The sequence below is a fragment of the Strix aluco genome, chromosome 5, assembly GCF_031877795.1.
Source record: "Strix aluco isolate bStrAlu1 chromosome 5, bStrAlu1.hap1, whole genome shotgun sequence".
NCBI lineage: Eukaryota > Metazoa > Chordata > Aves > Strigiformes > Strigidae > Strix > Strix aluco.
Genome location: NC_133935.1, coordinates 35,538,071 through 35,563,779, shown reverse-complemented (window position 1 = coordinate 35,563,779; position 25,709 = coordinate 35,538,071). Strand labels below are relative to the sequence as shown.

General features: G+C 35.9%; 1 protein-coding gene across 3 annotated transcripts in view; it reads right to left on the bottom strand.

Annotated features, from left to right (window-relative positions):
• The window catches only part of ANKS1B (ankyrin repeat and sterile alpha motif domain containing 1B), a 447,745-nt gene that overhangs the window by 223,213 nt on the left and 198,823 nt on the right, over window positions 1-25,709 (bottom strand). For all 3 annotated transcript variants that reach the window (XM_074826981.1, XM_074826982.1, XM_074826977.1), the window contains exons 13-14: window positions 3,082-3,665; window positions 1,097-1,169 (exon numbers count right to left, since the gene is read on the bottom strand). In XM_074826981.1, coding sequence (XP_074683082.1) covers window positions 1,097-1,169; window positions 3,082-3,665 — 657 coding nt within the window. The remainder of the gene's footprint in view (window positions 1-1,096; window positions 1,170-3,081; window positions 3,666-25,709) is intronic.

Below are 25,709 nucleotides of genomic sequence, written 5' to 3'. Positions count from 1 at the left end.
CTGAATTACTTATAATATCTGCAGAAATTATTAACTATCTCCTAACCTAGAGTTTCTCTATGAATAATTCTCGCTTCCAACACTGCAAGTTTCAGAAACTAAAAATAGCCTGCCAGGACAACATGCCTAGCACTTTTCATGATATTGCCCCTTACTCTTTTAGAAAAAAATAATCTGAATCTGCTTGTTTTATCTGCAATTATAATGGTATTCAAATCAGTTAATTTCTCTTTTTTCTAGATTCCCTTCTCACTGTCCAGCTACTGTTAAAATACTTGTGTCAACTCTGTTTAATTGGTAAGACACAGTTTTGTCCTGTACAGATGTAATGGTCCATGAAATGGACAGTTGTTAAAATGCTTTTTAAAAAAATGTTAAGTGATAAGGTACATAGTCTCCTGCCCGATACATAAACCCAAGTAATCGCATGCAATTGCTAGCAGGGATGTACCAGTATAGGTGAGTTAACATAGCTTTGCCTCAAGACCAAATTATTCAGACATACAACTCAGTTTTCCTTCCATGTCTTAGGAAGAAGACATAGTGAAATACTTTCAAAATTCTTATCAACTCAGCTGCACAGGTTTATGCTAACACACCAACAGGCTAGTCATGACTTAGAGTTCTTAGAATTCACCATGGTAGGGGAGGTTTGCAAATTTTCCTGTCTTACTAACACCAGTCACTGGCTGTCAGCCACATTTTCAGCCCTGTGCCAAATATTTGCTCGAAGTAGCATTAGATAATGCAATGCTTTAAAAAGTGTCAGCAACTATTGGATATACCCAGGGTCCCATCATTCCAAACAAAAACTCAGCTGGAAAAGATTGGAAAATATTCCCCCAGTAGAAAGGCTTCAGTATGAAGACACTAATGGAATATTTTTTCTGATAAGATTTCAAAACAACAGTAAGGACTCCAATATGCTATTTAAAGTAACAGCTCCAGGATACTGGGCCTAATGCATCTCTAACAGTAAACAACATTGATTCTGTTCATGATTTCAACACAGTGGGTTACTTAGCAATATCTTATCCACAGTTTCCCTATAGACATTTAAGTCAAAATTAAACAATAATTAGTTATTTTTCCTTACTTGTAGTGTGATCATTCATCTCCCCCAGTCCAGTATTAATACCAGCATCTATTGAACTCATGATTTTATCAATCTACAAAAGAGAGAACAGTGAAAACAATTGATGGGCCCCATCTTTGTTATTTTATTTTAGTTTTTCATGCATAAATTTAAGGCATTATTACTCTTGTTAGGAAAAAAAAAAAAAATTAAGATTGCCAAATGCAAAAATCAAAGGTAGACAATTAATTTCTTCACTTCGATTTTTATTTTCCAACATTTGTACGCTAGCAAAATCTAAAGCATGAGACTAGAGTTTCTTTTTCTACAGTACAGTTCCTTTCATAATGATGTCTCTGGTCATCTAGGTATAACCACTAGAGGTCTATTTAAGTGGTAATATTAATACAGAAGAATACTGTTTCATGTGTTATCAAGTACTAAAGCAATTGTTCAGTTAAGATTTCCAGAGAATTTCCTAGCTCCTATTTCCTCATCTGCCCCAAGGCCACTGAACAGGTATGAAACATAGCTATGTCCCCACATACCACACAATGATATTGTTTGTGAAACAGCACTACATTGATCCCAAAACTCATTTGCACATTTCTAAATTACATTGAATTTACTATGTCAAAACTATTATACCTATTTTATTTTCCATAAGAACAGAACAAAACAAAAAGTGAATCAAAAGGCTGGTGTTGTCTAAGAAGGCAGACACAGAGAACCAGGTTTTACTGAGCTTAATATTAGGACTATTAGGAAAACTGACTCCTTTTTAAAAACTGGTGACAGGAGAAAGTCTGGGAATTATGTTAGAATCTGCAAATTTAGAATAACTTTTTTTTTAAATAAACTACATTTTTCTTACTCTTAAGAACAATCAAACCTTGATGTCCCCCTAAAAAGGCAAACATGGACCTGACTCAAATCAGGAGTTCATAACAATATATCCAAGTTATTAAGATCAAAACATGATCCTGAATACCTTTCCACTAAGAAAGTATCTCCTTTACAACAAAAACTACCTTCAGATGCCCTATCAAACCAGACATTTAAATGAGCTGGAAACCTTTTTCTAGAAAAATAACCAATCACACAAACAAGCTCTGAGTTCCTTCTGAAATGAAATAGCACTCTGGAGGTATATACATTTCCCCATAGCAGTCATTTTAAAGAGAAATGTTTGCTTCTCTGTAATAGTAGTAAAGATCTAAACATTTCCCACTCTTAATTTCCCTCAGTAAGATGGGAATTTTTGCATCTATGAAGAATTATTTACATTCTTGAAATTTAGCAAATGAGAAAAAAAAATTTAAAAAGGGGTCTAAGAATTATTTTAAATCTAGTTCTAAATCTAAAATAAAATCTCGTGTATGAGCAAACATGTGTACTACAAACTCAGTGTGGACATTTCTTTTAATAGTCCCGAATTCATTGTAGCTATAAGTGTATTCCCACTTCACACAAGAGTCAGGTATATGTCAAGCATTCTGTACACAGGCTACATACCAGTTAGAGGATATGTTATATAGCAAGGGTTTGCAGAATGCATATCAACCTAAAAATCTTAGTCCCTCTATTCCTGACATTTTCTCTTGTGTCTTGCTGGCAGACATTGCCATGGTGGGAAATAATTGGTAAATATATAAATATTGGACATAACTACAAAGAATTTTACCAATTTTATTAGTGTCAGTGGTGAGGGCTGTAGTAGAAAATAATTTCAATATCACAAAAAATTGTAGAATTACTTCTGGTTAACTTCATTCACTATGGAAACAATAGACTTCACTAAGTGTGCAGCATTTTGTACAGAAATGCATTGCATTTTGTGCCAGCTGTCAAGCTACCATGCATTAACTACCATGCATTACATTATGAAATACTCTCTGAGGATCTGCAGTGTGGAAGATTCACTTTTTATTTCACCTCTGAAACTGAAAACAATAAAAGCATTTTCACCACATATTTGCTTGTACTTAAAAATGAACAAAACTTACTTCCTCCCATTCTGATGTGAAGGAAGGTGTTCTCTCTGAATTCCCTTTGGAGCACTGCTGGTTTGGTGTGGGTTCACTCCAGTTGCTTCTTGCTTTTTTGTCATTTGGTGGATGGGTGATAAGATTAGAATCAGATTTTGAAACATTTTTGCACAAATGCATTTCAAGCAAAGTCTTTGGTAAAGATCGTATTCTGCCAAGTGTGCATGCTCGCTCCACAAATCCCCCAGTGGTAATAACCCATTGTTCACTTATCCTTGTTGACGTGCCAACCAATGTATGATTTTCTACTGGTTTTGTTTTAGTATGAAATATGGTTCTGTTTATAACTGGTGGCTTTTTTTTCTTAACAGGAGGATCAGTGTTGCTTTCTTTCCGTAGCTGTATCTGCTGCACTGTGCTCTTGCTCAAAATGCTTTTCTCTAGTGGACCACTGCACTGGTTTGCTTTGCTGTAGAGCTGGAGTGGATTATCAGGTGGGTCACACGCAGGTGATGATCCATGAAGTAAACCTGCAAACTGTTCAGCGGGGTGTCCTTCAGGAAGCTCACTTTCAGTGGATGTTTCTCCCTGGCAAAGACGCTCTGAAATGAGAAAGTACCTTGTAAAAAAACACAGTGATAAAATACTGCAAACAACAAAGACCTTACTCTCAGCAAAATGACTTTTGTATGCAGCTTGGTTATTTCTTACGTACAGAAACAAAAAATACTTGTGACATGAATAGATTTATTAGCCCCTTAAAAAAGAGTTGTCTTCTTAAACTTGACTATTTTATCCTGACTAGTTGAAAACCAGCCAAAACCACTCAGTGCTACACATAAATTCCAGGAAAAAACAAATCTATAAAATAAAACAGGTCAATGCTATTTCATCAACTTGATGGTGTCTCTTTTAATTTGTTATTGAGTTGAAATGTGTACAAATTACACAGTTTAGTATGATGAATTAGCTAGTTCGTTTGTAGCTAGTAAAACACACGAAGAACCAGTATTGTCAGGAGTATTGTTGGTAATTTTTCTTTTTATAGCCATTATAATAATAGTCATTATAATATAACACTATGATGTCTTTTTACTGACAGTCTCTAAAGAATAGATCTGAGTGTTGTTTTTATTTCTGAGAACTTTTGAGAATAGATTCAGAGTAATAGTAACCATTGAAAAAAATAGGAAATCAAGTCTTTTTGAAACAAGTTTAATATACAATTTAGCACACACCCAAAAAAGGGAACTAAGAAAAAATTCACTTCTTGGCACAGTTCAGAGTGTATTATTAAAAATTCATAGCTCTTTTTATGCCTGATGCTGTAAGGACTAGGAGAAAAAAAAAAAGAGACCTTTTTCTACCTGTGCTGCCTCATTTAAAGTGTTGGTGTGGATAACATCGCTCTATCCACATGGCATTAAGTTAGCATATTCTACTCAGAATAACTGTGCCCCCACTAACAGTTGCATCTCTATAACTACTTCATTAAATATAACTATATTCATCTCATTCTTGCTAGAAGTTGTATGTTCATACGTAGACTCTATCTAGCTACCAGAAGGAATGAAACATAGCATCATCATAATTTGCAAAGAAATGGAGCAGCTTCCTCCTATTTGCTAAAATATCTGTTTGTAAAAAAACCCCACAGAACTCAAAATATCACTTCTAAAAGGAGGCATTTGATTATATGAATAATAGAAGAAAGATTTTTGGTGTGTACTTCAAAATACCATCAGCTCTTTTACTAGTCAGCAGCTTAAAAATGTAAAATTACGTGTTTTTCTTATTTGTTAAAGTATCATGATAAAATTCTAATCAAGATTACGAGTGCAACCTAAGAAAATCTAGTTTTCATCTTTGAGAAACAACTGACTAGAATATACACGGAAGACATTTTGCAACTAAAAAGATGTGGGGTGTTATGGTGAAAGGTTAAATGTGGAACATGATAGAGCTTAAGAAATCAATAATGCCAGAAAAGTTGGTTTGGGGGAAAAAAGCAGAGGAAAATGGGGACAGGGACATTCTCACTTTCTTTGATTTCTGAAAGTTGCTGAATTAATTGTACATCTGCAATTTTGAAGGTGAGCTTAAAATGAAAAATAAATTATGTAAATAATTATTGACTTTGGTGTTTTTCCCTTACGTGAAAAACTCAGTAGCTGAGATTCCACTCCAGATTAAGATGTCTCATTTTACATATCTGCATGGGTAAGAGGTTTGTAAGCTCCCACCATAGTCAGAGATCAGATTGATAAAGTCAGTGCATACTAGAGAATGATGCCACTCACTGTGTGTTGTGGCTGGTCAGCTGAATCACTCCCTGTACTCTGTTGACTGTATTGACTAGACTGCCAATGACTACAATGGGAGACAGCATCCAGATACCTACATTTAGATCCCTTAATCATGAACTGAACCCTATTCTGCTGTTCCAGAGATGTGTCTTACAGCTGTCTATTGAACTCATTTAAGAGACAAATGTTTTTTGTCAGGACAAAGTAAGAAAGAAGAATAAATCATGTAAAATAAAAGCTTAGAGACACTTGGATTGCAAGGATTTGACTAATATCCACATTATGTTCTCTAATATTTTTGCTACATCTATACTACTAAATGAAACTGGTCATCAACTATTAGGATCTCAAAGAATTATTAGGCTCATCTTCTTTCAGCTAAACTCTCCTCCTCAAGACAGAGCTGGCCAATCCAAACAATTCCTGGGAATGGTCTCTGGCCTCAGCTAAAACTTGTGTTATGTCTGGGTACTGTCTGGGTCAGCACTATTCAGTATTGGCTAAACCTTGCCAAAACCCACACAACAGTTTAACAGTACAGACTGCCAAGCACCAATGTTGTCTCATGCCCTGATTTTGTTCAGTTTACTACTGTAAACAAAAGATGTTGCTTCTGAGAACTCCCATGCCTCTGTGGTCAGTAAATATATGTAATGACCACTACGAAGTGTGTGCATGTCGTGTCTAACTTTCTAGCAGTGGTGCAGTGACAGCATGCCAAAACATTACTTTTGATTATTTTGTTAGTTCAAGTGGCAGCAGTTTGTAATGTACCCAAAAACTCTAGGTATATTGTATGAACCTTTTCAGCTTGATCTTTCAGTACAGTTATCATATTGTGCATATGTAAGTATATATTTCTAGTAGGTATAAATTTCATCTTTAAAATACCCACACAAACACTTTCAGGAAGCCAGGAAAGATGAAACTGAACGTTGCCTGTCAAACTTTAGTCTTCTTATGTGCTAGCATCACTGTATTTCACTTTTTATATCATCACCTACTGTTTTTTAAAAAAAACCCTGCCTGTTTCATTTAGTGTTCAGAATGAAGTTTGCCCCATGAAAGAGCAGCTCTTCAACATTTATATTCTTCTTGTTCAAAAAGAGCAGTCCTATTACCTATTTGCTGCACAGCATTCAAATTCTACTTTGAATATCAAGTTATTCAGTAGCTCCTCAGATTTTTTTACGATGCCCATTATCTAAGGGGTTCACAAATATTAATTCATGTATCTTTACAAGGTGAGGCTGTAACATGATAACATCCTAATTTGATAAATGGGAGATAAGGCACAAGGAGGTAATGCTGAAGATGTCCACAAATTTTGGGCATCCAATTTGAAATTCTTTAAGATTTGCTTTCTTTAACATTGTATAACAGAATATTTTCAAAGCACAGTTGCTATTGACTTCTGTACTTCTAGAAGTCAGACCCCTAATATCTCAAATTCAGCATTCAAAAAACCAAGGAATGCTGTTAATTACTACTTGGATAAAGTTTGGTCTGTCTTGATCAGCATAACAAAAGCTCTGGCAGAGACAGAGTGATGTCAGTGCAGTGTTCAGCTACCTCAGCTGTCAGTTCTTTCCTTTTGTACCATCGGCTTTCACTAAGAGCTTTGTTAACATGATAAAGAAAACAAAGATCTCATAGCTATGCTTTCTTTACCTCATGATTTTGAGCAATGCAAATCACATCTATATTGGGCAATGAAAAGGATGGACTGTCAGGAATAAAAATGTATGTGGTCACGATAAAGGTTAAGAAGCAAGCAGCATTGCAGGCCACACTGTAAGCTTCGAACAGGTTAACTAGAGAGGTGGCATCTCCATCCTTGGAGGTTTTCAAGACCTGGCTAGGAAAAGTCACAGAACCATTGAGGTTGGAAAAGACCCTTGGGATCATCGAGTCCAACCATCAGCCCTACTCTACAAAGTTCTCCCCTACACCATATCCCCCAACATCTCATCTAAACGACCCTTAAACACATCCAGGGATGGTGACTCCATCACCTCCCTGGGCAGCCTATTCCACTGTCTGACCACTCTTTCTGTGAAAAATTTTTTCCTAATGTCCAGTCTAAACCTCCCCTCATGTCTGATCTGATGATGACAGTTCTGCCCCAAACAGGAGGATGGACTAGATGAGCTCCAGACATCCCTTTCAACCAACTCTTTAATGATCCAATTATAATTCTTAATCTTTTGACTTTTGAATTGATACCTGTTAAGGCTAATGCTCTTTTAATACAGATTTGTATTATTATTTTAGTTTCCTAATGCAGTTAATGCTTAATACTTTTATGTTCAGAGAATAATGAGAGTACAGGGTATAGTAGCCTACCACTCACTGTATTGCTCTAAAGAAATCATAGAAGGAAAAAAAATAATCCATGCAATAGATAGCAATAGATAGTCCTAAAATAATTTGCCAGAGTATGCTTTTCTTTCTTATTCCAAGACATTATATGTTGACCTAAGACCTGAAGCATGAGATACTAAATAACCTCTTCAAACTGCACCATATCTAAAACTGCAAGTACATGTCTTCATTGCTCATGTGAACGTCCAAGACCTCAGTCTCAAGAACTTAAAGTATGAAAAACTTTAAACTGGATAATATAATACTTCTGTATCCTTGCTAAAACAGGCAACTTTACTTAAAAAGAAAATCCTTCCTTAGCTTTTAATAATTACCCATATCTGAGATTGGTATCTTCTTATTGTTGCATATTTCTGCCATAAATTTTAAGACAACTGATACTGAAATCAATATTTCTTCTGAGGCTTAATAGTGATGTACAAAATGGGGTATTTTATGTATTACTTTCTGTTTGGTTTTAAACATATCAAAATTATTCTTGTTCTGTTGAAAACTGCTGTACATTGAAAAAATCCTTTCATTAAGTTGTCTATACTGATGATCAATGTCCTGTGTGGTTAGAATTTTAAATCTACTGATATATCTGAGAAATTCAGACTCTCCATTCCTATTGTGTTCTATCCCCTAACTTTATCATATGCTTTTGAACCCTTTCATTAGATGCTTTATTTTTATTTGTTTCAATCAACTTAACTGGCACTAAGAAATGATATGATATGCAATTACATTGCATAGGTCTATACACCATGAACAGTAAGTTAATGATACCAGTTTTGCTTTCTCATTGGCTTTTGAGTAAGTCTTCTGAGAATGGACTTTAAGAAAGAGTGTGAGGACACCAGGGAGAGAGAATAGGTAGAGACGTTCAAGCTCTTGGATTGAATCCAAATGGAGAGAACTTTTCTGCTTATGATAAATTATTTGTTTTTCTTTTTGCAAAATTTTTGTTATCTTAAAAAAAAAAAAAAGCCAGAAGAAAGCAATCTTGCTTCCTCACCAGACACTGCTTTTCTTACCACCTTATCTTTTTACTTGAAAATAGTATCCTAAATACCAAAACATAAATAGATGTCATTTCTACAGATCTTTAGTGTTATTACAAGTGTACGTGTAGCTTACCCATCTGAGTGGATTACTTCTGAAAATCACTGTGATACTGCTATTTCTGTTGCATGAAAAATATTTACATTTGGAATTACAAATAAATTCAGTTCTGCTGTAATCTCAAAGCCACAGATACATATTGCTATTATCACCAGTTTGTATACAACCAAACTGGCATTTAGGCAGCAGATTGCAATTCAATCAACTATTTATTTACACACTGGTGCACCCCAGCACAGTCGCTTGTGGTACATATATAGAACTCTGTGGAATACTATTTCTCACTTTCAGTATTTGAGAGTTATAATTTACAGATGCTTCATCAAACTCACATATCTATTTTCTGAATCTGACTCTAAGACTGCAGAGCACATTGAGAAAACCAGGAGCATACTAAGTATTGTGAATTTGGCATTCATGTAAAGTTGGAAATCAGCTTATTCACATTTGTATCTCAAGAGATTCCATGTTCAAAACTAAAGTACATTCAGGAGAATAATAGTTGTTAATAATAGTAATGAAAAGAGCTGTAATACATAAATTATAATGACAGAGTTACATCTTCAACAGGCATTGCTGTTGCCATGGCACAAGTTTCTAATGTAAAATAAAAATCCACTAGAAATTTGTTCTATAGCTATGGTAACAACTGTATTGTGACACCTGCACTATTAATCTGTTCAAGTTCTGTTTTCATTTGATCCAGAAAGATGTTTTCAGCAGCACACGCTACATGTGGAATATCTACTCAAAAATGTATTCTCAACTCCCTTTTTCACACACTCAGTTGATTGATAAAACTAACAGTCACAGCTGAGTAATATTTGGAGAGTACCCTCTCACAGAAGGATGGTAAGCAAAGTCATCTTATTTGCATGATAAAGATTGCTTTGGACACACTAGAATACTTTCAGTGGTAATGAGAATTGTTGTATTGCCAAATTGATATCATAAAATGGGATTATCAGAAAGAAAAGGTGTAAGACAGAAAACGCATAGTATTTAAAAACTGAACTATCAGTATTCAGCAAGGCATTTCACATGGCAAACAACATGGTGTTCTGACCAAGCTCCAGCTCTCTGATGGCAGTATGTTGGCTGCAGATATTTTTGATGAGGCAGTGCAATGTTTTCTCACTCTAGTAAATGTTACACCAAGGTACTATGGACCTGTGTGGGAGATATAACAACACTATTACTAAGCAACTAATGAAGAATGTGGGCTTCTACTGTCACCAGTAACAACACAGAAAAGGAGCAACAGTGTCCAGCCAGATTGCTGTTTCTCCTTCTGCTTCCTCCAGACGGTGGCTTGCAAGGTTGGTGTCAGCAGTCTCCAGGCGCTGTGCCCAGGTTCCAACATTAGCAGCTTCTCAAAGCTGTACAGTCCCTTAGAAATCACGGTAAAAGTCTCTGTAGATTACGTGTTTGCTCTTACTAGCTTCATAACTGCCAATTCAATCCCTTAACATCTCAGTCTGCACTTGACTGTGTACTTAAGGATTTTACTGCCTCACTACCACTACCTTCTTGGTAGTTTCACTGACCACATTTTACTCATCTGTTTCACAGTGACCCATCAGGAACTGCAAAAGATGAGAAAGATTTTGGGAGAAAGATAGTGCCATATGGAGTTTTTTGAACATTGCTTGCCAGCCTCTAATGAAGAAAAAAGCTTTCAGTGAAGGAAGGATATCAATTGGTAATTACTGCTAATTCTAACCATATTATAATATCCAAATATAGTTCTTACCCAAAATTCCAGCAATAGCAGTGTAATCTGGTGCAAATAGAGTTAATTTTAACTCTTATAGAGATGTATTGACTCTTCTGTACGTATTTGGAAATTTGTTTTGATACTTGTAGATTGTATCCTGTATTTGAGGGGGACATAAATGTAATTTTTACACAAATCATATAAAGGGTTAATCTTTAACTGCAAAATTCAACCTAGACAAAAATATAGAGCTGCAGCTGCCACCTCCATAATGCCGTTTCCATGAGAATTTCTTTCTATGACTATATAAGGCATAGTTCCTAGATGTCTTAATGACAGACAGCCTCTCATGAACCATCACATTTTGAAGCACAAGAATCTACCTTATACCTGCTCATTAAAGTAAGAATCCTTCAGAAAACTAATATGTTAACATATTTATGGACTAAAAATTTTAGGCAGATAAAATAATGTTCAACATCTCCCAGATGAAACACTGGACTAATTCAACACCCGTGTTCAAGCTAAAATTCTACTAGAATATTTCAACTCTACCATGCAGCAAAAAGGAAAAAACCCCAGTATTTCTTTGTAACACCCAAGCAATCTTTCATAAGAAATTCTGAGAAATGAATGGAAATGGATGCAAAATGTAATTTCACAGATCACATATAATTGCATTGAGAAATTCTGTGGTAATCTCTTCTTGCAGGAGAAAGCTAGCAGTTGAGTGGGCTGTGGCTGTGCTCAGAAAGTACATGTTAATTTGACAATGTAGCACAGCAGGGAAGAGTAATAGAAGAAAATCTGATGACACAATAACCAAAATCAGTGCAAAGCAATATGAATGTGACAGATGAGATCTTGAAACCATATCCTTTTGTTGAAGACTCTAATGAAACCTCGTTAATTGTTCCACTCCTTATATTTCACACATCAAATGTAAAGCAGGAATGACAAAGTCCTCCACCAACTGGAAACAAAACTTACTAACTGTCAAGGCAAAAGAGACTGGAAAAATAACAGATGATTTTTAGAATGCTGTTTCTAAAAGATGTTGCTTAACAATTTCAACATTTGTTTTTGGAAGGAAGGATTTGCCTAAGTAACAATTTAGTTTCCTCAAGCATGACACAAAAGCAGAAAGTATAGAAAATATATGTTCTGGCATTTGCACTGATCATACATTTCTGTCTTTCCTAACCTTAGTAAAGAATATATTTCTGATCTGAGTAGTATTTTAAGATATTTAAGATGTGATACAAAATAGTTTGCCTCTCCTCACCTCATTCCAGACACAAGCTCATCTATGCCCTGTTTCATTTTATAATTATGTTTCAAAGCCAGAAAGAACAGAGTCAGTGCTTTCATAGGAAATAATGTAAAAAAAAGGCCCCCCACCTCAAATGGCCTCATTTAATTTTTGCAAAATTTCTCATTAGGTAGTAGAAACAAAGCTGTAAGGACAGAAAGTGTATAGATATTAAAAATGTCTAGAAAGTACCTCTGGCTGTAGAATTACAGTCCAGTTCTAGATGTAGATACATACAGTCATGGAAGATTATATCCAGAACTGCAAAGTTTTTCAACTTTATGTGGAACTTTTACTGAAATTTTATATAATTACTTACATGTAACTGTTCTGAAACTAATTACTAAAAATCTTGCAACTCACTACATCTTTTTGTTATAAATATCATATGGGGAAAATGAAGGAATAAAAAATAGATTCTCTATATTCATTTTCCCCTAATTATTTATTTGGGGGTTGCAAATGTGCAAGGATAGCCATATAAATTCTTTTGAAAAGTCTTTACAAAACATAAATGATCTTAAAAAAAAAAATCTATCTAACCGATTATGTGCAAAAGAATTTAACTAAGAATACTAATTTTCTAGGCAGATTGACAGCCTCTGAAAGATGCTTACTTTTCATAAATAACTGTAGTTACTTAAAAAGTAATGTCATACACAGAATGCTTAAAGCAGATTTTTCGAAGAGAAGCGATCCAGGTGACTGAACACTGACATATACAGCCATTTTAGACCCAGTAGGGTATCCAAAGTGTCTGCAAGGGCTGACAGACATGACACACAACTTGTTGGAAACCCGGGTCTATCCAGAAAAGTAGTAGGAGCCCAGAAGAGGTATCTGAAGTGTCCAAATTGGTCTAGACATCTCTGTTTAGGCGCTTGAATTGTTTCTTAGAAGTCAAATGGTAGCAGACAAGGAGTACTGATGGTAGTATCATGTAGACATTACATCTCAAAGAATCTGTTACTGTAGAATAAATAATTGCATATGTTCATCTACCCCACTTCAGATGACTTAGACACACTTACTTTAGATAAGAACTGAAAACTTGTCAGCATTTTAAGTGATGATTGTTGGATACTTCTACCAAACTAGCCATCAAGTTTAGAAGCCAGATCACCTGAGTGGCACATAGCATGAAAGGTTGGCTGACCCCAGCTCAGGACATTTTGGAAACATATGTGCATTTGGAACATAGAATTAACCTGCTATGAATTAAGTATGACTGCTAGGAGAGGCAATGTGTAGCTTGCTTAAGCTACTAGGATGCAGAAAAGCACTCGTTCAATTTCAGATTTAGTTACAGGAAAAACAAGCATTAGACCACAACAGTTCAGACATGGAAGAACAGTGAATGAACTTGGAAGACAATTATCAACTTTCAAATTCCATCATAAATGACACTTTACCAAGCTCCCTTACTAAATAAATAAAAATAATTAAAAAAAAATATGAAAAACTGTATGAATCATCAACTAGTTGCTGGTCAGAAGCTTCCACAGAGATATTTCCTTGATATTTCCAAATAAAGGTTAATTCTCTTGGTTGGAAACAGAGGGTCTTCCATCCATATCTCTGAACTACAGAGTGTGATACAGAGAGACACAGCTTAATCCAGTTAAACCCCCACTTACATAACCCGTTGAAAAGTCATGCAATATAAGTGTTACACATAGAAATCCTGAATGATTTATCTTCCATTAGGATCATGTGAAAGTTAGAGGACAGAGTTTCATTTAGTGAATAGATGTGGCAACAGAAAACATTACCACCCACCCTGCTGCTCTTCAGCCAGAAGGTATCATTCAACAGCTCCACTGCTGGTGCTGTTTGTAAGAATGGCCTCTGATCTGCTTAGGGTAAGTCAGCTGTGCCAATCTGGGCAGAGTAGTTGAGTTCATCTGGTTTATTTTGCTTGAGATAAATTAGAAAGTTCTCACAGAAACCCTTCTGCTGAAGCCAGATCTGTCGGTGGCCACATATGAAAGAAATGTAATGACAAGGAGGTGCTGGTAACATCTTCAGTCGCTTCCACAGAATTCACTAAAGGATGTTACTTCTCTGCAATGTGGGGGTTAACTTTCTTCTCTGAAACACAGGTGGATGCCCCCCTAAGGCACCAAATAGCTCTGCTTTTCAAATGCTACACCTACTGAGAATAATATTTTCTTAGATTGGTGGAATAATGTGCATGACAATAAATATTAGCATGGTCTAACAAGGAGGACTAATTTACCAATCTGAAAGGATTTAAGACAGTACAGCTTTACAAAAACATCCTCCAGACCAGTAGGAACACATGAATAATGTTGTTTTAAGAGTCTAGAAACTGTAAACAGAAAAACAGAATGTCTAAGGGATCAGAAAATACACTAATAATGGTGGGAATTATCCCATTATAGGCCCATAATTAATAGCCCAGATTCTGCTCGGGTAACAACATCATGATCAGAATATCAGGAATAATAGGTTGTAGAAAACTCTTCCACAGAGAACCCCATCCAGTTGTTAGCATGTTTTAATAAGTACATGAAACTTCCTTACTGTGTGATCAGATACTCTGGGTTTAGAAAGCAACATATTTTCAGAGTTAACTAGTTCTTATCTGCAGTGTCACAGGAAATAAATGCTTTGATATAGGTTATAACAAGTTCATTAAGTCCTTAAACCTGAAATATCTGAAGGAAGACAGGCTTAGAATGTTATTATTGCTTCATTTTGCTCTAATTTAGTTATGTTTCACTCAGTATGAGGAAGACAAATGAACAAACATCAATAATTATGTTTGCCTGTGAACTAAGGACTCAAGTCAGCCAGGTCTGATCTTCCTATCCTACATGTATTTCTGCCATTTAAGCAAGTGTACTTACATTTCACCTGAGGAACAGGTGAGGAGAGAATGGATCACTGTGATCCTGTTTTATAGATATGTAGATGGGCAGAATCTGCATCAACAGGGAAGTCCTAGGTGAATACCAGGTGAACTGATACATGAACCTATACCTCCTGCAGACAAAGTTGTGAATTCTATCTTGGTTTACCGATCTCATAATCAAGGATTCCCATTTTCAACTGTCTATGGTGGCGCAATTCTCACTCCCCCTCGCCCCTCCTTGTTGGGCTGCTTGGTGCTAGGTGTGATTCCACCCACCTCCCCCAAGCTTTACACCAATCTGTGGAGATAAGGACTGCTAATGGCAGTAAATCAGAACGTTAAGGTGCCCCTTTAACAAGCCTGGCTCCTGCCCCTCCCGATCGCTCGGAAATGGTTATAACAGCCCATCATCTCCTAAGGGCCTGGCACACCTGTGCCTGCGATGTGGTCAAATGGGAACCATAACAGAGTTACACATTCATCAAGTTCTTGTGCAACTGCTGGAAGGCACCAGAAGACTTCGTTGTTCAAGTTGGGTGTGAGCAAAAGGTATCTGACAAAAGTCAATTATCTTGGACCGTATAAATTGCGACCACAAGGGAGACCCTTTGAGCTCTCCTGGATCGCAGTGGGCCTTTGACCAGCATCTCCCCTGAGCTGGGATACCTCTCAGGTATCAAAACCCTTAAGGTGTTGTCTGCTGCCAGAGCTGATGGAAGGCCAGGGTGAAGTCAACCCCCTCGAGTCTTGATTATTGCCTGTTGAGGAATACCAAGGCATTGTGAGTATCTACTCTAAACTTGAGAGGAGGTAATTTTACTTTGAGCTAGCTTCTCTTTTACCCACTCTTTTTCTGCTTACTGGTGTGTGTGGGTACATACTTCATTCTACTGGATCTGAATACTTTTGTCTCTGTGTGTGTTTGTATGTTTTGTGTTTGTGTATGTGCATGTACATATGTATAAATTAAGATACCCTAAAGCAAGTTAGTGTGAATCTTGTCATCTTAGAATCTGTAAAAAAGTTGCTATTTTTATAATGTTTTCTGAATTATTTCCTAATAATCAAGTGCTGTTAGTTGTTAATAAATCTAGATTTCCTGTTAAATCATTACTTTCATCCCCGACACTGTTGTGTAACTAAAAATTGCTACCCAGACCATTGTATCTATTAAACTCCAGGCCCCCCGCTCTTGACCCATTCAAGAACTCTTCTACACCCTCTTGGTCTATTGCACTGAGCATGTTACATGCTTTGGCTCTCACTATTACTTTCAAGGAAAGTTGTTGCATACAAATTCTTTCTTAATAAACCTTCAAAGTCATCAAATAATTGATTCTCGTCTTTCATGGTCTGGCAATGCCCTGTTATTACTAGTTTTGCTATTTTTACTTCTGCTGAGAAGTCATGTAGCACAGTTTAATTGTTCCAGTTTTTCATGATTCAAAAGGATCGTAAAACTGTATATTTCCACCAAATTAACAGTTGTAGAAAAATTAACATTAGTATACATTATGTTGCTGAAAAAGACAATACCTTGCATTGCCTCAAGCCCACTGTTGTTGCTACACAGATTGGTGGAGGTTCAGGATCAACTTGCTTTGAAATAACGCTGATTCTTTCAAATCCAACTCTGGAGTTTTCTTTCGTAAAGTTCTGCACCAGCAAACTGTCTAACCTACCAAACACACTCAGGAGAACTGAGTATGCAGAAGTAGTTCGTCAAGTCAATCATAATTAACAAATAATTGCAGAAACAATATTACAATTGTTTTAATTAGCATATTCATCATTTGGAATAAACGGGAAATCAAATTATCACGGTCTCCTGAGACATTTACACAAGTCACTTTTTCTTCTTTAAAAAGGCAAATAAGCATCACTAGCAGCTCAACATATCTGAAAGCACCACAACAGATATCAGAACAAAACCTGGCAGATGTCTTCTTTTTTTCTTCTAATTTTTTTTCAAAAGCTTTTATTGTTAAATAATGAAAAATTACAATGAAAACATTTCAATCACTTTTCTAATTAAAAGTGGGCAAACACCTTATTGCTCTCCTTTTCTAATAATAGGAAAGAAAAAAGACAGGGAGAAGAAGGGAAAAGAGCAAGAATAAGAGGAAAAGAAGCCATTCTGAAGACTCTAAACACAGAAACTTCTGATAAGATCTTCAAATTACAATTTGTTCTAAAAAGGACTTTTTTAATGTGCAGTGTTTTTATGATTTTTTTGTTAGTTTTCAAAAATCTCATGAAGATAAAAAGATGAAATGCCAAGTATTTAGCATTTTTCTCAAGATGAAAGTATTTTTATATAAGCACCTAATATAAAGAAGCACAGTCAAAAAAAGTCAAGATGGTCACTCCTGGCATAGGTTACCTTGAAAATTATAGTATTATTAGCACTTCAGCTTATGTTATTTAATTATTCTGCCTATCTGCACCAACCTAAATGAAAGAAGGCTGATGAAGGCTGTGAGAATTAGTGACATGCATTAGGTATTTTTGAGGAGAATGACAGGAGTTCTTAAATGAACAAGGAGTGAACTACCAACTGGGACATGCATACTGGCCTCTTTCTAGCCCAGTTAACAGGTAATTGAATTTTCTTCATCTTTAGATGGAAAACAAGGCATTAAGCTATTAAGATCTTTGCTCAGAGAGTAAAAGATGACACAAAATTTAAAGTAATTGGAATAACTACAGTACAGGTAAACAAAGAAAGAATCTGCGGAGAGAAAAAGAGGTATATAGGCTTTTTTTTTTTTTTTTGAAAGCAACTTCCTTTCTTCTAACCTCCTCTGTGGCTGTTTATTATAACTTGGACAAACTTAAAACCCCACATCTACAAATATATGAGGAAATATGCTACATGTTTCCAAACCAAAATTAACTCCACAGATAAATTGATCAGTGAAGTTTAAAAGTAAATTTTAAGTGAAATTTGAAATCAAGTTCACCTAACCTTGCAGTCTGACTGTCAATATAAAGACTAAAAGTCTGTAATTTGCAAGTGCCTTCAAAATATCTCTAATCAATCTGAACTTTAATTGTTTTTATCATTTTATAGCAGCGCAAGACATGCAGCAATCACCATAGAGTACAGAAGTCTGAATCAAAGTAACTGCCCGCTGCTTAAAATTGGCATCTTTGTTCTACTTCAGTTAAACCATACTTTATACTAAAACCAACAGCAGCAATGTTTTTTACCACATGAAAGACAACCATTCAACATAAATCAGTAATTTCCAAGGTCTGATATTTTTTGCAAGTTTTTGAAGACAATTCACTGATAAAGAATATTAAAAAAGAAAGACCATCATACTTGTACAACTTTTCTTCACAATTCTCAGGTGAAGAGTTTCAGAGCAGTATTTTTTCCCTACATGGCTAACCCTCTAAGAATTCCTGTCGAAAAGAAAGAATTCTAAGCCTTTTTGTGGTATGAGTTTTCCTCAATCAGTCGGTTAGAAAGGCTGACTCAGAACAAGTAAAATTACCACAAGTGGGTGTGAAAGTATCACTATACACCAAGATGTGAGAGGTATAGAGTGAGGAGACCCCACCTGGAGTGCTGCATCCAGCTCTGACATCCTCAGTACAGGAAAGATATCGACCTGTTGGAGTGGGTCCAGAGGAGGGCCGCAAAGATGATCAGAGTGATGGAACACCTCTCCTATGAGGACAGGCAGAGGGACTTGGCATTGTTTAGCCTGAAGAAGAGAAGGCTCCAGGGAGACCTTATTGCAGCCTTTCAATACTTAAAGGGGGCTTATAAGAAAGATTGGGACAGACTTGTTAGTAGGGCCTGTTACAATCGGACAAGGGATAACAGTTTCAAACTGAAAGAGGTTAGATTCAGGCTAGATATAAGGAAGAAATTTTTTATGATGATGGTGGTGAAACACTGGAACAGGTTGTCCAGAGAGGTTATAGATGCCCCATCCCTGGAAACATTCATGGTCAGGCTGGATGGGGCTTTAAGCAACCTGATCTAGTTGAAGATATCTCTGTTCATTGCAGGGGGATTGGACTAGATGACCTTCCAACTCAAACCATTCTGTGATTCTATGAATTTTAAAGGTAGGCATCAGACAAAGGCTTTCAGCTGGTTAAAGTGGACTAGAGTTTAAGGCAATGCTAGTCTGTCTTCTCCCGAAGCTGACATGTATGGTACAATGTCTTTAAAAAGAATACACACACAGCAGTTGGTAACTCAAATTCATAAACTTAAGGTCAGAAAGTGCCATTTGTACCTGTCCTGCATATAAAAGCACAGAATAAGGAGGTCTGTCTCCCTGAACAATATGCACATCCAATGGCAGACCCAAAGGAGTTAAAAAAGATGATCCCAGTTCTTAGGCAGATGAGCTAGTGCCCCCACTCCAAAGACACTAAATATGAAAATCAGTTTTCAGTTTTAATCATGGGATCATTCTTTCACAAATTAATGTTTATTGAAGTATTTGTAAAAGGCAACCCCCTGTGATCTCACTTAATTTTTATTTCACACTGCATTCTAAATGGAATATACAAAAAAGCTGCTTGAAGATTTTGAAAAGAAATAGAAATAAAAAAAGAGAGCACTTTAAAAAAGAGCTAAAATGCCTGAGAAATAAAAAATATTCAAGAATAGTGAATTAGAAAAGGCCACTGCTGTACCCCCTCCCCCACTACCAAAAACCCCACCACACACAAACCCAACACACAGAAGCTAAGGTGAATCTGAATTCTACTTCCAGGGAATTACTGCATATTACCAGAACTGCACTGCTCAGCAAGTGCTTTCAGTCTTCTTGCTACATCTCGTATCTCCTGTCAGGAAGCTCATTTGATCGAGATATTGAAATTTGATGTCTCCCTATTTAATTTCTCCCATGTTCCTTTCCCATGTTATCACAGCTGCTGCAAATCTAATTTACTGCCCAGATGCAAGCTGAGGTTTTTAAATACTTGCTGACTGGACACTGTTCAGTGTGCTGTCTCTCTATAGATGAAGTGGATTGCTTGGAGTTATTAGTTTTACTCCATACCTTGCCTGAGGTCAATCATGTTTAAATGCAACTTTTCTTGCATAAATAACAATGACATTATTTTTGGTATTACATTTGATTTTGTTGCTCCAATTGGACCTACAGATTTGTCATAGACAATTTCTAGACTAAGTCATAATAATGTTTTCAGTATCATGACAACATGACAATCATGGGAAAACTTATGAAAAAATCAATATTAAGTTTACAGTAGCTGAAGTACCTTTGAAAAACTATATATTGACTTAGTTAAAAATAATGGAATAACACCAAACACTTTTTAGTTATTCTATGATAGGTAGTTTTTCCTTGCTATCATAATTACACGACAGATGTCTTCTTGTATTAAAGCTTCATCTTCTTCAGATGTTTAGTTGTGTCAACAGTGTGTTTTCTTAACATTTCCTATGTTCATTCAGCAACCCTTTCAGCTATGCCATGTGGGAAGCCCAGCCATGTTCTTGTAAACCAGGTTGTAAAGACAACTGATTGTTAAGCCAAGATAACCTTCAGTCATGAAGCCAGAATTTCTTCAGTTACCAGAGACACCTTCTCGTTCCTTACGCGCTTATTCCTTTGCTGTGCAATCTTACATATGGCCTGTGTTTTGACTCCTGAACAAAGATTACTGTATTCATGGGCCTCAGCTCAAAATCTTCAGTTCCAAATGATTTCTTCTTGTTCAGTCATTGTAAGACTCCAGAACGTTATGAGAACAAAGGAACAACATCCCAAACCCAAAGAAATAGTAAAAAGCTCAGGTAGTAAAAAGCTGGAAACCAAGTTTCCAGCATGGCTGGAAGCAGATACCAAGATCATAGCTGATCTGTGGACTAACACAAGGAGAAGTCACCACTTTGGGCCGTTGAAGAAAAATCTTCAAGAATTCCAATAATACTTGAAAACTAAGGACAAAGAAAGCAAAGTTCAACCAAGCAACAGTCTGAAAAGAAGATAAAGGGGGTCAAAGTAAAACAACAGAATACCAAGGGCATTTTTTACCTGTTTCATGAAACCATACTTTTCTTGTGAGGAGATGGCCTATGCTGGACAAAAAAAAAAAAAATTCTCAAACACACATCCCCATTACCACATAGACTTATTTTTGTCATCACAAACATTGTAAATCAGAAGATAATCATGTGTACACTTACAGAATCTATGCATTCTTATGCTAACTTTACAGAGAGAACTACAACCTAAAAATATAAAGTTTCATCCTACATTCTCATGAGACTACAAAAGCATTCATGGAGGTCACACCAAAGAAACAGATGGAGATGGAGGGAAAAAAGGAAAATAGATTAATCAGTTAAAGGCATTATTGGGTTGTATCACTCTAAAGAGTATTACAAAATCTAAGCATGAATTTTGGCCTTTTCACAGTGCCCTTCAGCCTTTTGACAAAGAGGTTATTTGATAAACTGCGAAATTTCACACTCTATCTGCTGAATTCTTCAGAAAATGGAAACAATGACAATATGCCAGTCCAATGTTTGTGAGAGAGCACAAGAAAAGTTTGGAAGTGTTATGACTGAGATTGTTATTGTTCTGCTTCCTCTACAACTTCAAAGACTGTTAATACAATTAAGCTCCCACACATTCTTAAAATAAACTGGTGAACTAGGCAGACTTCTTTCTTAATTTCATGTATAAACACTATGATTGATTTGAAAGTATCAGCCATAACTGAGTGCTAGATGTAGCTACCATCACAACTAAACAATACTAACACAAGGATATCATGCAGAGCCTTTATTGTCGCACTCGCAAGAGTATGAAAAGCACTTAATTGACAGCTGGGATCTTAGAGACACCAGCAATCATTTTTTAGATGTAGTTCATCTTCTCTCATATCCCACTCCAACAACACATATGGCCTCCAAGCAGTTGCTTCTAATAATCCTGTCTCCAACTTGAAGCTTTCTTCTTACAAAAAAACTCCCTTCCCCCAATTTCAGTGGGAATACTGCAGGTCTGTCAGTAAGCACATTGTAAATGTTTGTCTCATAAATCTACCATCATGTCAAATTTCCACTATCCTAATTTAAGAGTAGTTTTCAAGGTAATAACTGCTCTTGTTTAAGAATTTGAGAACACAGGAGTGCTTTCTTGGAAGATATCTTTGCACATGTGACAGAGACTAGCTGAATAATAATAATGATTCCACTACATCCACCAATATGAAGCCATTTTGTGATGGAATAAAAATGCAGTTCAGTTGATTTTTTTTCAGTGTAGAACATTCAAAACCTACCAAATCAGCACCTGAATAAAGACTTTACATGTTTAGAAAGAAACTTGAGTTTTACATATGCCACTGGAGAGGAACCCATTTTCTTGAAAGAGAGAAATTATTTATTAGAATTTTACACACTGTCAAAAATTATGTAAATCAAGAGATTAAGATATAGGCAATTTATTTCTGAAGAAAACATTTTTTTTGAAGTATGAAGGGAGAAAAATTGAACATAATTTAAGCTTCCAGTCTTGGTAACAAACTAAGGCTGAGTCATAAAATCACTTTGAAGACAGCTGTAATGATATAAAATGTTACTGTGTACCAGCTGTTCACTGAGAGCATTCTGTTAAGAGGTTGCCCATTCCAAATATAAATTGTGGGATCCATTGAAAAATCTGAACTACCTGAAGTAGTAATTTCCATTCCACTAAGGGAAAATAAGGTTTTATACAACTCCTTGATGCAAAAGAGGATACATAGATCTTGGTTATGAAACACAGACCTGTTTTCATCACCTAGTTTAAAGGCAAATTCACTTCTTGTCTGAAAGATTCTCTAGATGGTGGAAAAAAGTGTAAGAGATGAAAACTAATTTGATGAATATAAGAGTATGTATTGAAATTCTATAAAAAAATCCCTTTGCTCTAAGTATTAATACAAGTGTACGCTAGAAATAAACTCTGCAGACATAAATACTTCAACACTGTCTTATTTAATGGCTGCATACCTGCATGCCTACAGAAAATCCATAAAAATCATTTTATTGTAACTTAAAACTAATACCTTTGTTTGTATCACTTCTCCCATTAGTATTTAACATTGCAGCTGAATCGCGACAAGGAAAGAAAAGGAACAGGTGATATGAAAGGTCAGCAGAAAAGAATAAAACCAAAACTGCTTAAAGGGACATGAGATATGACCACACTGCATTCACAACAATAACTGCAGTGCACTGTACAGGCAAGCTAGCATAAAAAACCCCTACATAGTTACAGAAATCTTGACATATTATTGCAGTGCATAGAATAGGCTGTGAAACTTGCTCCAAACCCCAGAGCAAATTAGCCTATGCTATGCTGTATTTTAATAGTAGTTCTTAAACTAGAGGCCGTTTAAAGATGGCACAATTGCCAGTGTTGTAGGAATATTCACTACAATTTAAGTAAAATACTGGGGCTGCCAAGAAAGACTAAGGGAATTAGTTTTTGCCCCAATTTGCCTGGCTTGCTCAGATACCTTTAAAAATACCAACCTTTATATTTTTTAATTTAAAAATCCGCAGGAACAATGTTACAAGTTATTTAAAGCAACCTATTTCTCTTAATGGAAGACTGTCTAACTAAGGCCAATCAGAATGCATAAGAAAACACTGTAGACTGAAGTAAACACTGCTATATTGTGACTCAGGAGTTACTCCTAGCTTTTTCAGTACTTTACCAGGTTTTACTGGAAAATCAGTTTAGTATTAGTTTGCCTGAATTTCCTTGGCTGTGATAATACCAATCCTTCTAAATCCTGCTAATGAAAACAGCACTATGAGACTTAAATATTATCAGCATCTTTTAAGATGCTTATCAGACTTCACCATAAATCTTGAATTTTTCAGAAGTCCCTTAAAAATGCTTATACTGTGCTTTTATACTCCTCTGCTAATGTTTGTAAGAATCTTTTTGAACATGAAAGGAACTGAATATATGAGAAAACAAATTTAACTACAGAGTATACAAAAATGTCATTATATGTATAGTAAACTGAAAAATTAGAGAATGTTTTATAAAGCCCCTTGGCTAAAATAATGATGTGTTACTTCTAGGCACATATACTTCAAAAGAAAATGTGAAGTTTCATGATTGTGGTTTAACTATAACGGTATGAATTTAAAAGATTTAAAACATTTAAATGATTAAATATTATTTTGCAAGGCATGACTTTTCACACAGTATGATACAATGAATTTAAATCAGACATAGATGGTACCTAATATTCTCACAACTTCTTAGACTGATATGTCAGACAATCTACTATTTTATTATGTTTAAGACAAACAGGCTTTCTAGGGTCCTTGAAAGCCATTTGTTACTGGAAGGGGAGCTAGAAATAATGTTCATTTAAAAGTTTATTTATTGTGCTTGCAGCAGCTGCACACAGGGAAATATGGAGAAAAATTGTAACAGGAGTTTGCAATGTTGTCATGATTGCCAAGTTCAGACAAATACCTGACCCTTTAATGATCTTTCCCACGGCAACCAATTAAGCTCTTAGACTTCTACTCATCATCAAAGTTTTGTAATAAAAAGTGTATTCATCTTCTTTAACACTGGCAACCAAGTCCTCAAAATCCCCAAATTAACTCAGCAGAAGCTGTGGCTGGCTTGCTAACAAAGCTGACCACTGACAAGACAGCTTTCCAAAAAACAAAGCAATATTTATTTAGAAGATACATTTTTAAGAAACTATCTTATAACATTATAAATCCCTTATATACATGTCTAGGTAACTAGCCAGTCATTGAGCTTACTGTCTAGAGCTCAATATGATTTAAGGTCACCTGAGTGACCTAAAGAATTTAATTTCACATGAGTGACAGAATCACAGAATCATCTAGGTTAGAAAAGACCTTGAAGATCATCATCACTTGAGATTTTACACCCGCCTCTGTTATGAGAGCTAACCTTAGAAAACATGAGAGTCAAGACACTATCAATGCATCTGTGAAGCTTCCCTCCAAAACACTGTTCCTAATCTTCCCACTGTACAGCTCCAGCTTCCCAAACAGGCTATCAATCAATCCTGTGCCATGTAGTCTTCCCTCATCGCTCCAAATTATGATCCCAATCCATATCATCTGCCTCCTCCTCTCTCCTACACATTTCATCTTCCTAGAAAATGACTCAATCCCTATGCTTTCTAAGACATCTGACATCCCATTTCCCAAGGAAAGCACACCAATCACCAGCTGTGTAATGTGCTTAATCTAACTCTGAATGCACTGTAAGCCTAATATCACAGTGCAATGTCATGCAAAAACAGAAGTTCAGGTCTGAGACACAGTCCCATTTGTTAATATATTTTTTGTCTATTTAGTGCATTTTGTCTACTTAGTGCTCTCCCTTAGGACTAACTAGACCTCACACAGGTCTACAGATTAATTGTTTCTAGTTCCTGAATTGCTGGTTTTATCTTCACATGTTCATTGTACAACACAGAAATATTGTAAAATGGGGACAATACTGACCTTTGTAAGACGGTATAAGAAATAATTAATACAAATATATGCTTAAGAACTAGATATTGTTATACTACTACTACTATCACTAGTGTTAAAGATTATCAATCTATCTTACAAGCCCTTTCTTTACTGAGCACCATCTGTTCATTTTTGGATTGAGGGAAAAATGACATTTACATTAACTCAGAGTGACTGCTTTTCATTTCCAGGTCTCAGTCTTCTGGGTTTCCTGGACTCATTTTTTCTTATTCCTTTGGTGGCTAAAACTTCACAGAGAAGATGCTTGCGCTGTACCAAAACACGTCATTTGTATTAACTACTATCCTTTAACTTCAGTTCCAAGAGGAGAATGTGACACTGATGGAGGAATACCATCATTAAAGGCTGCACAAAGGAACCTAGGATGGGGTCACTGCATCTAGTCCTTCATAAGAACA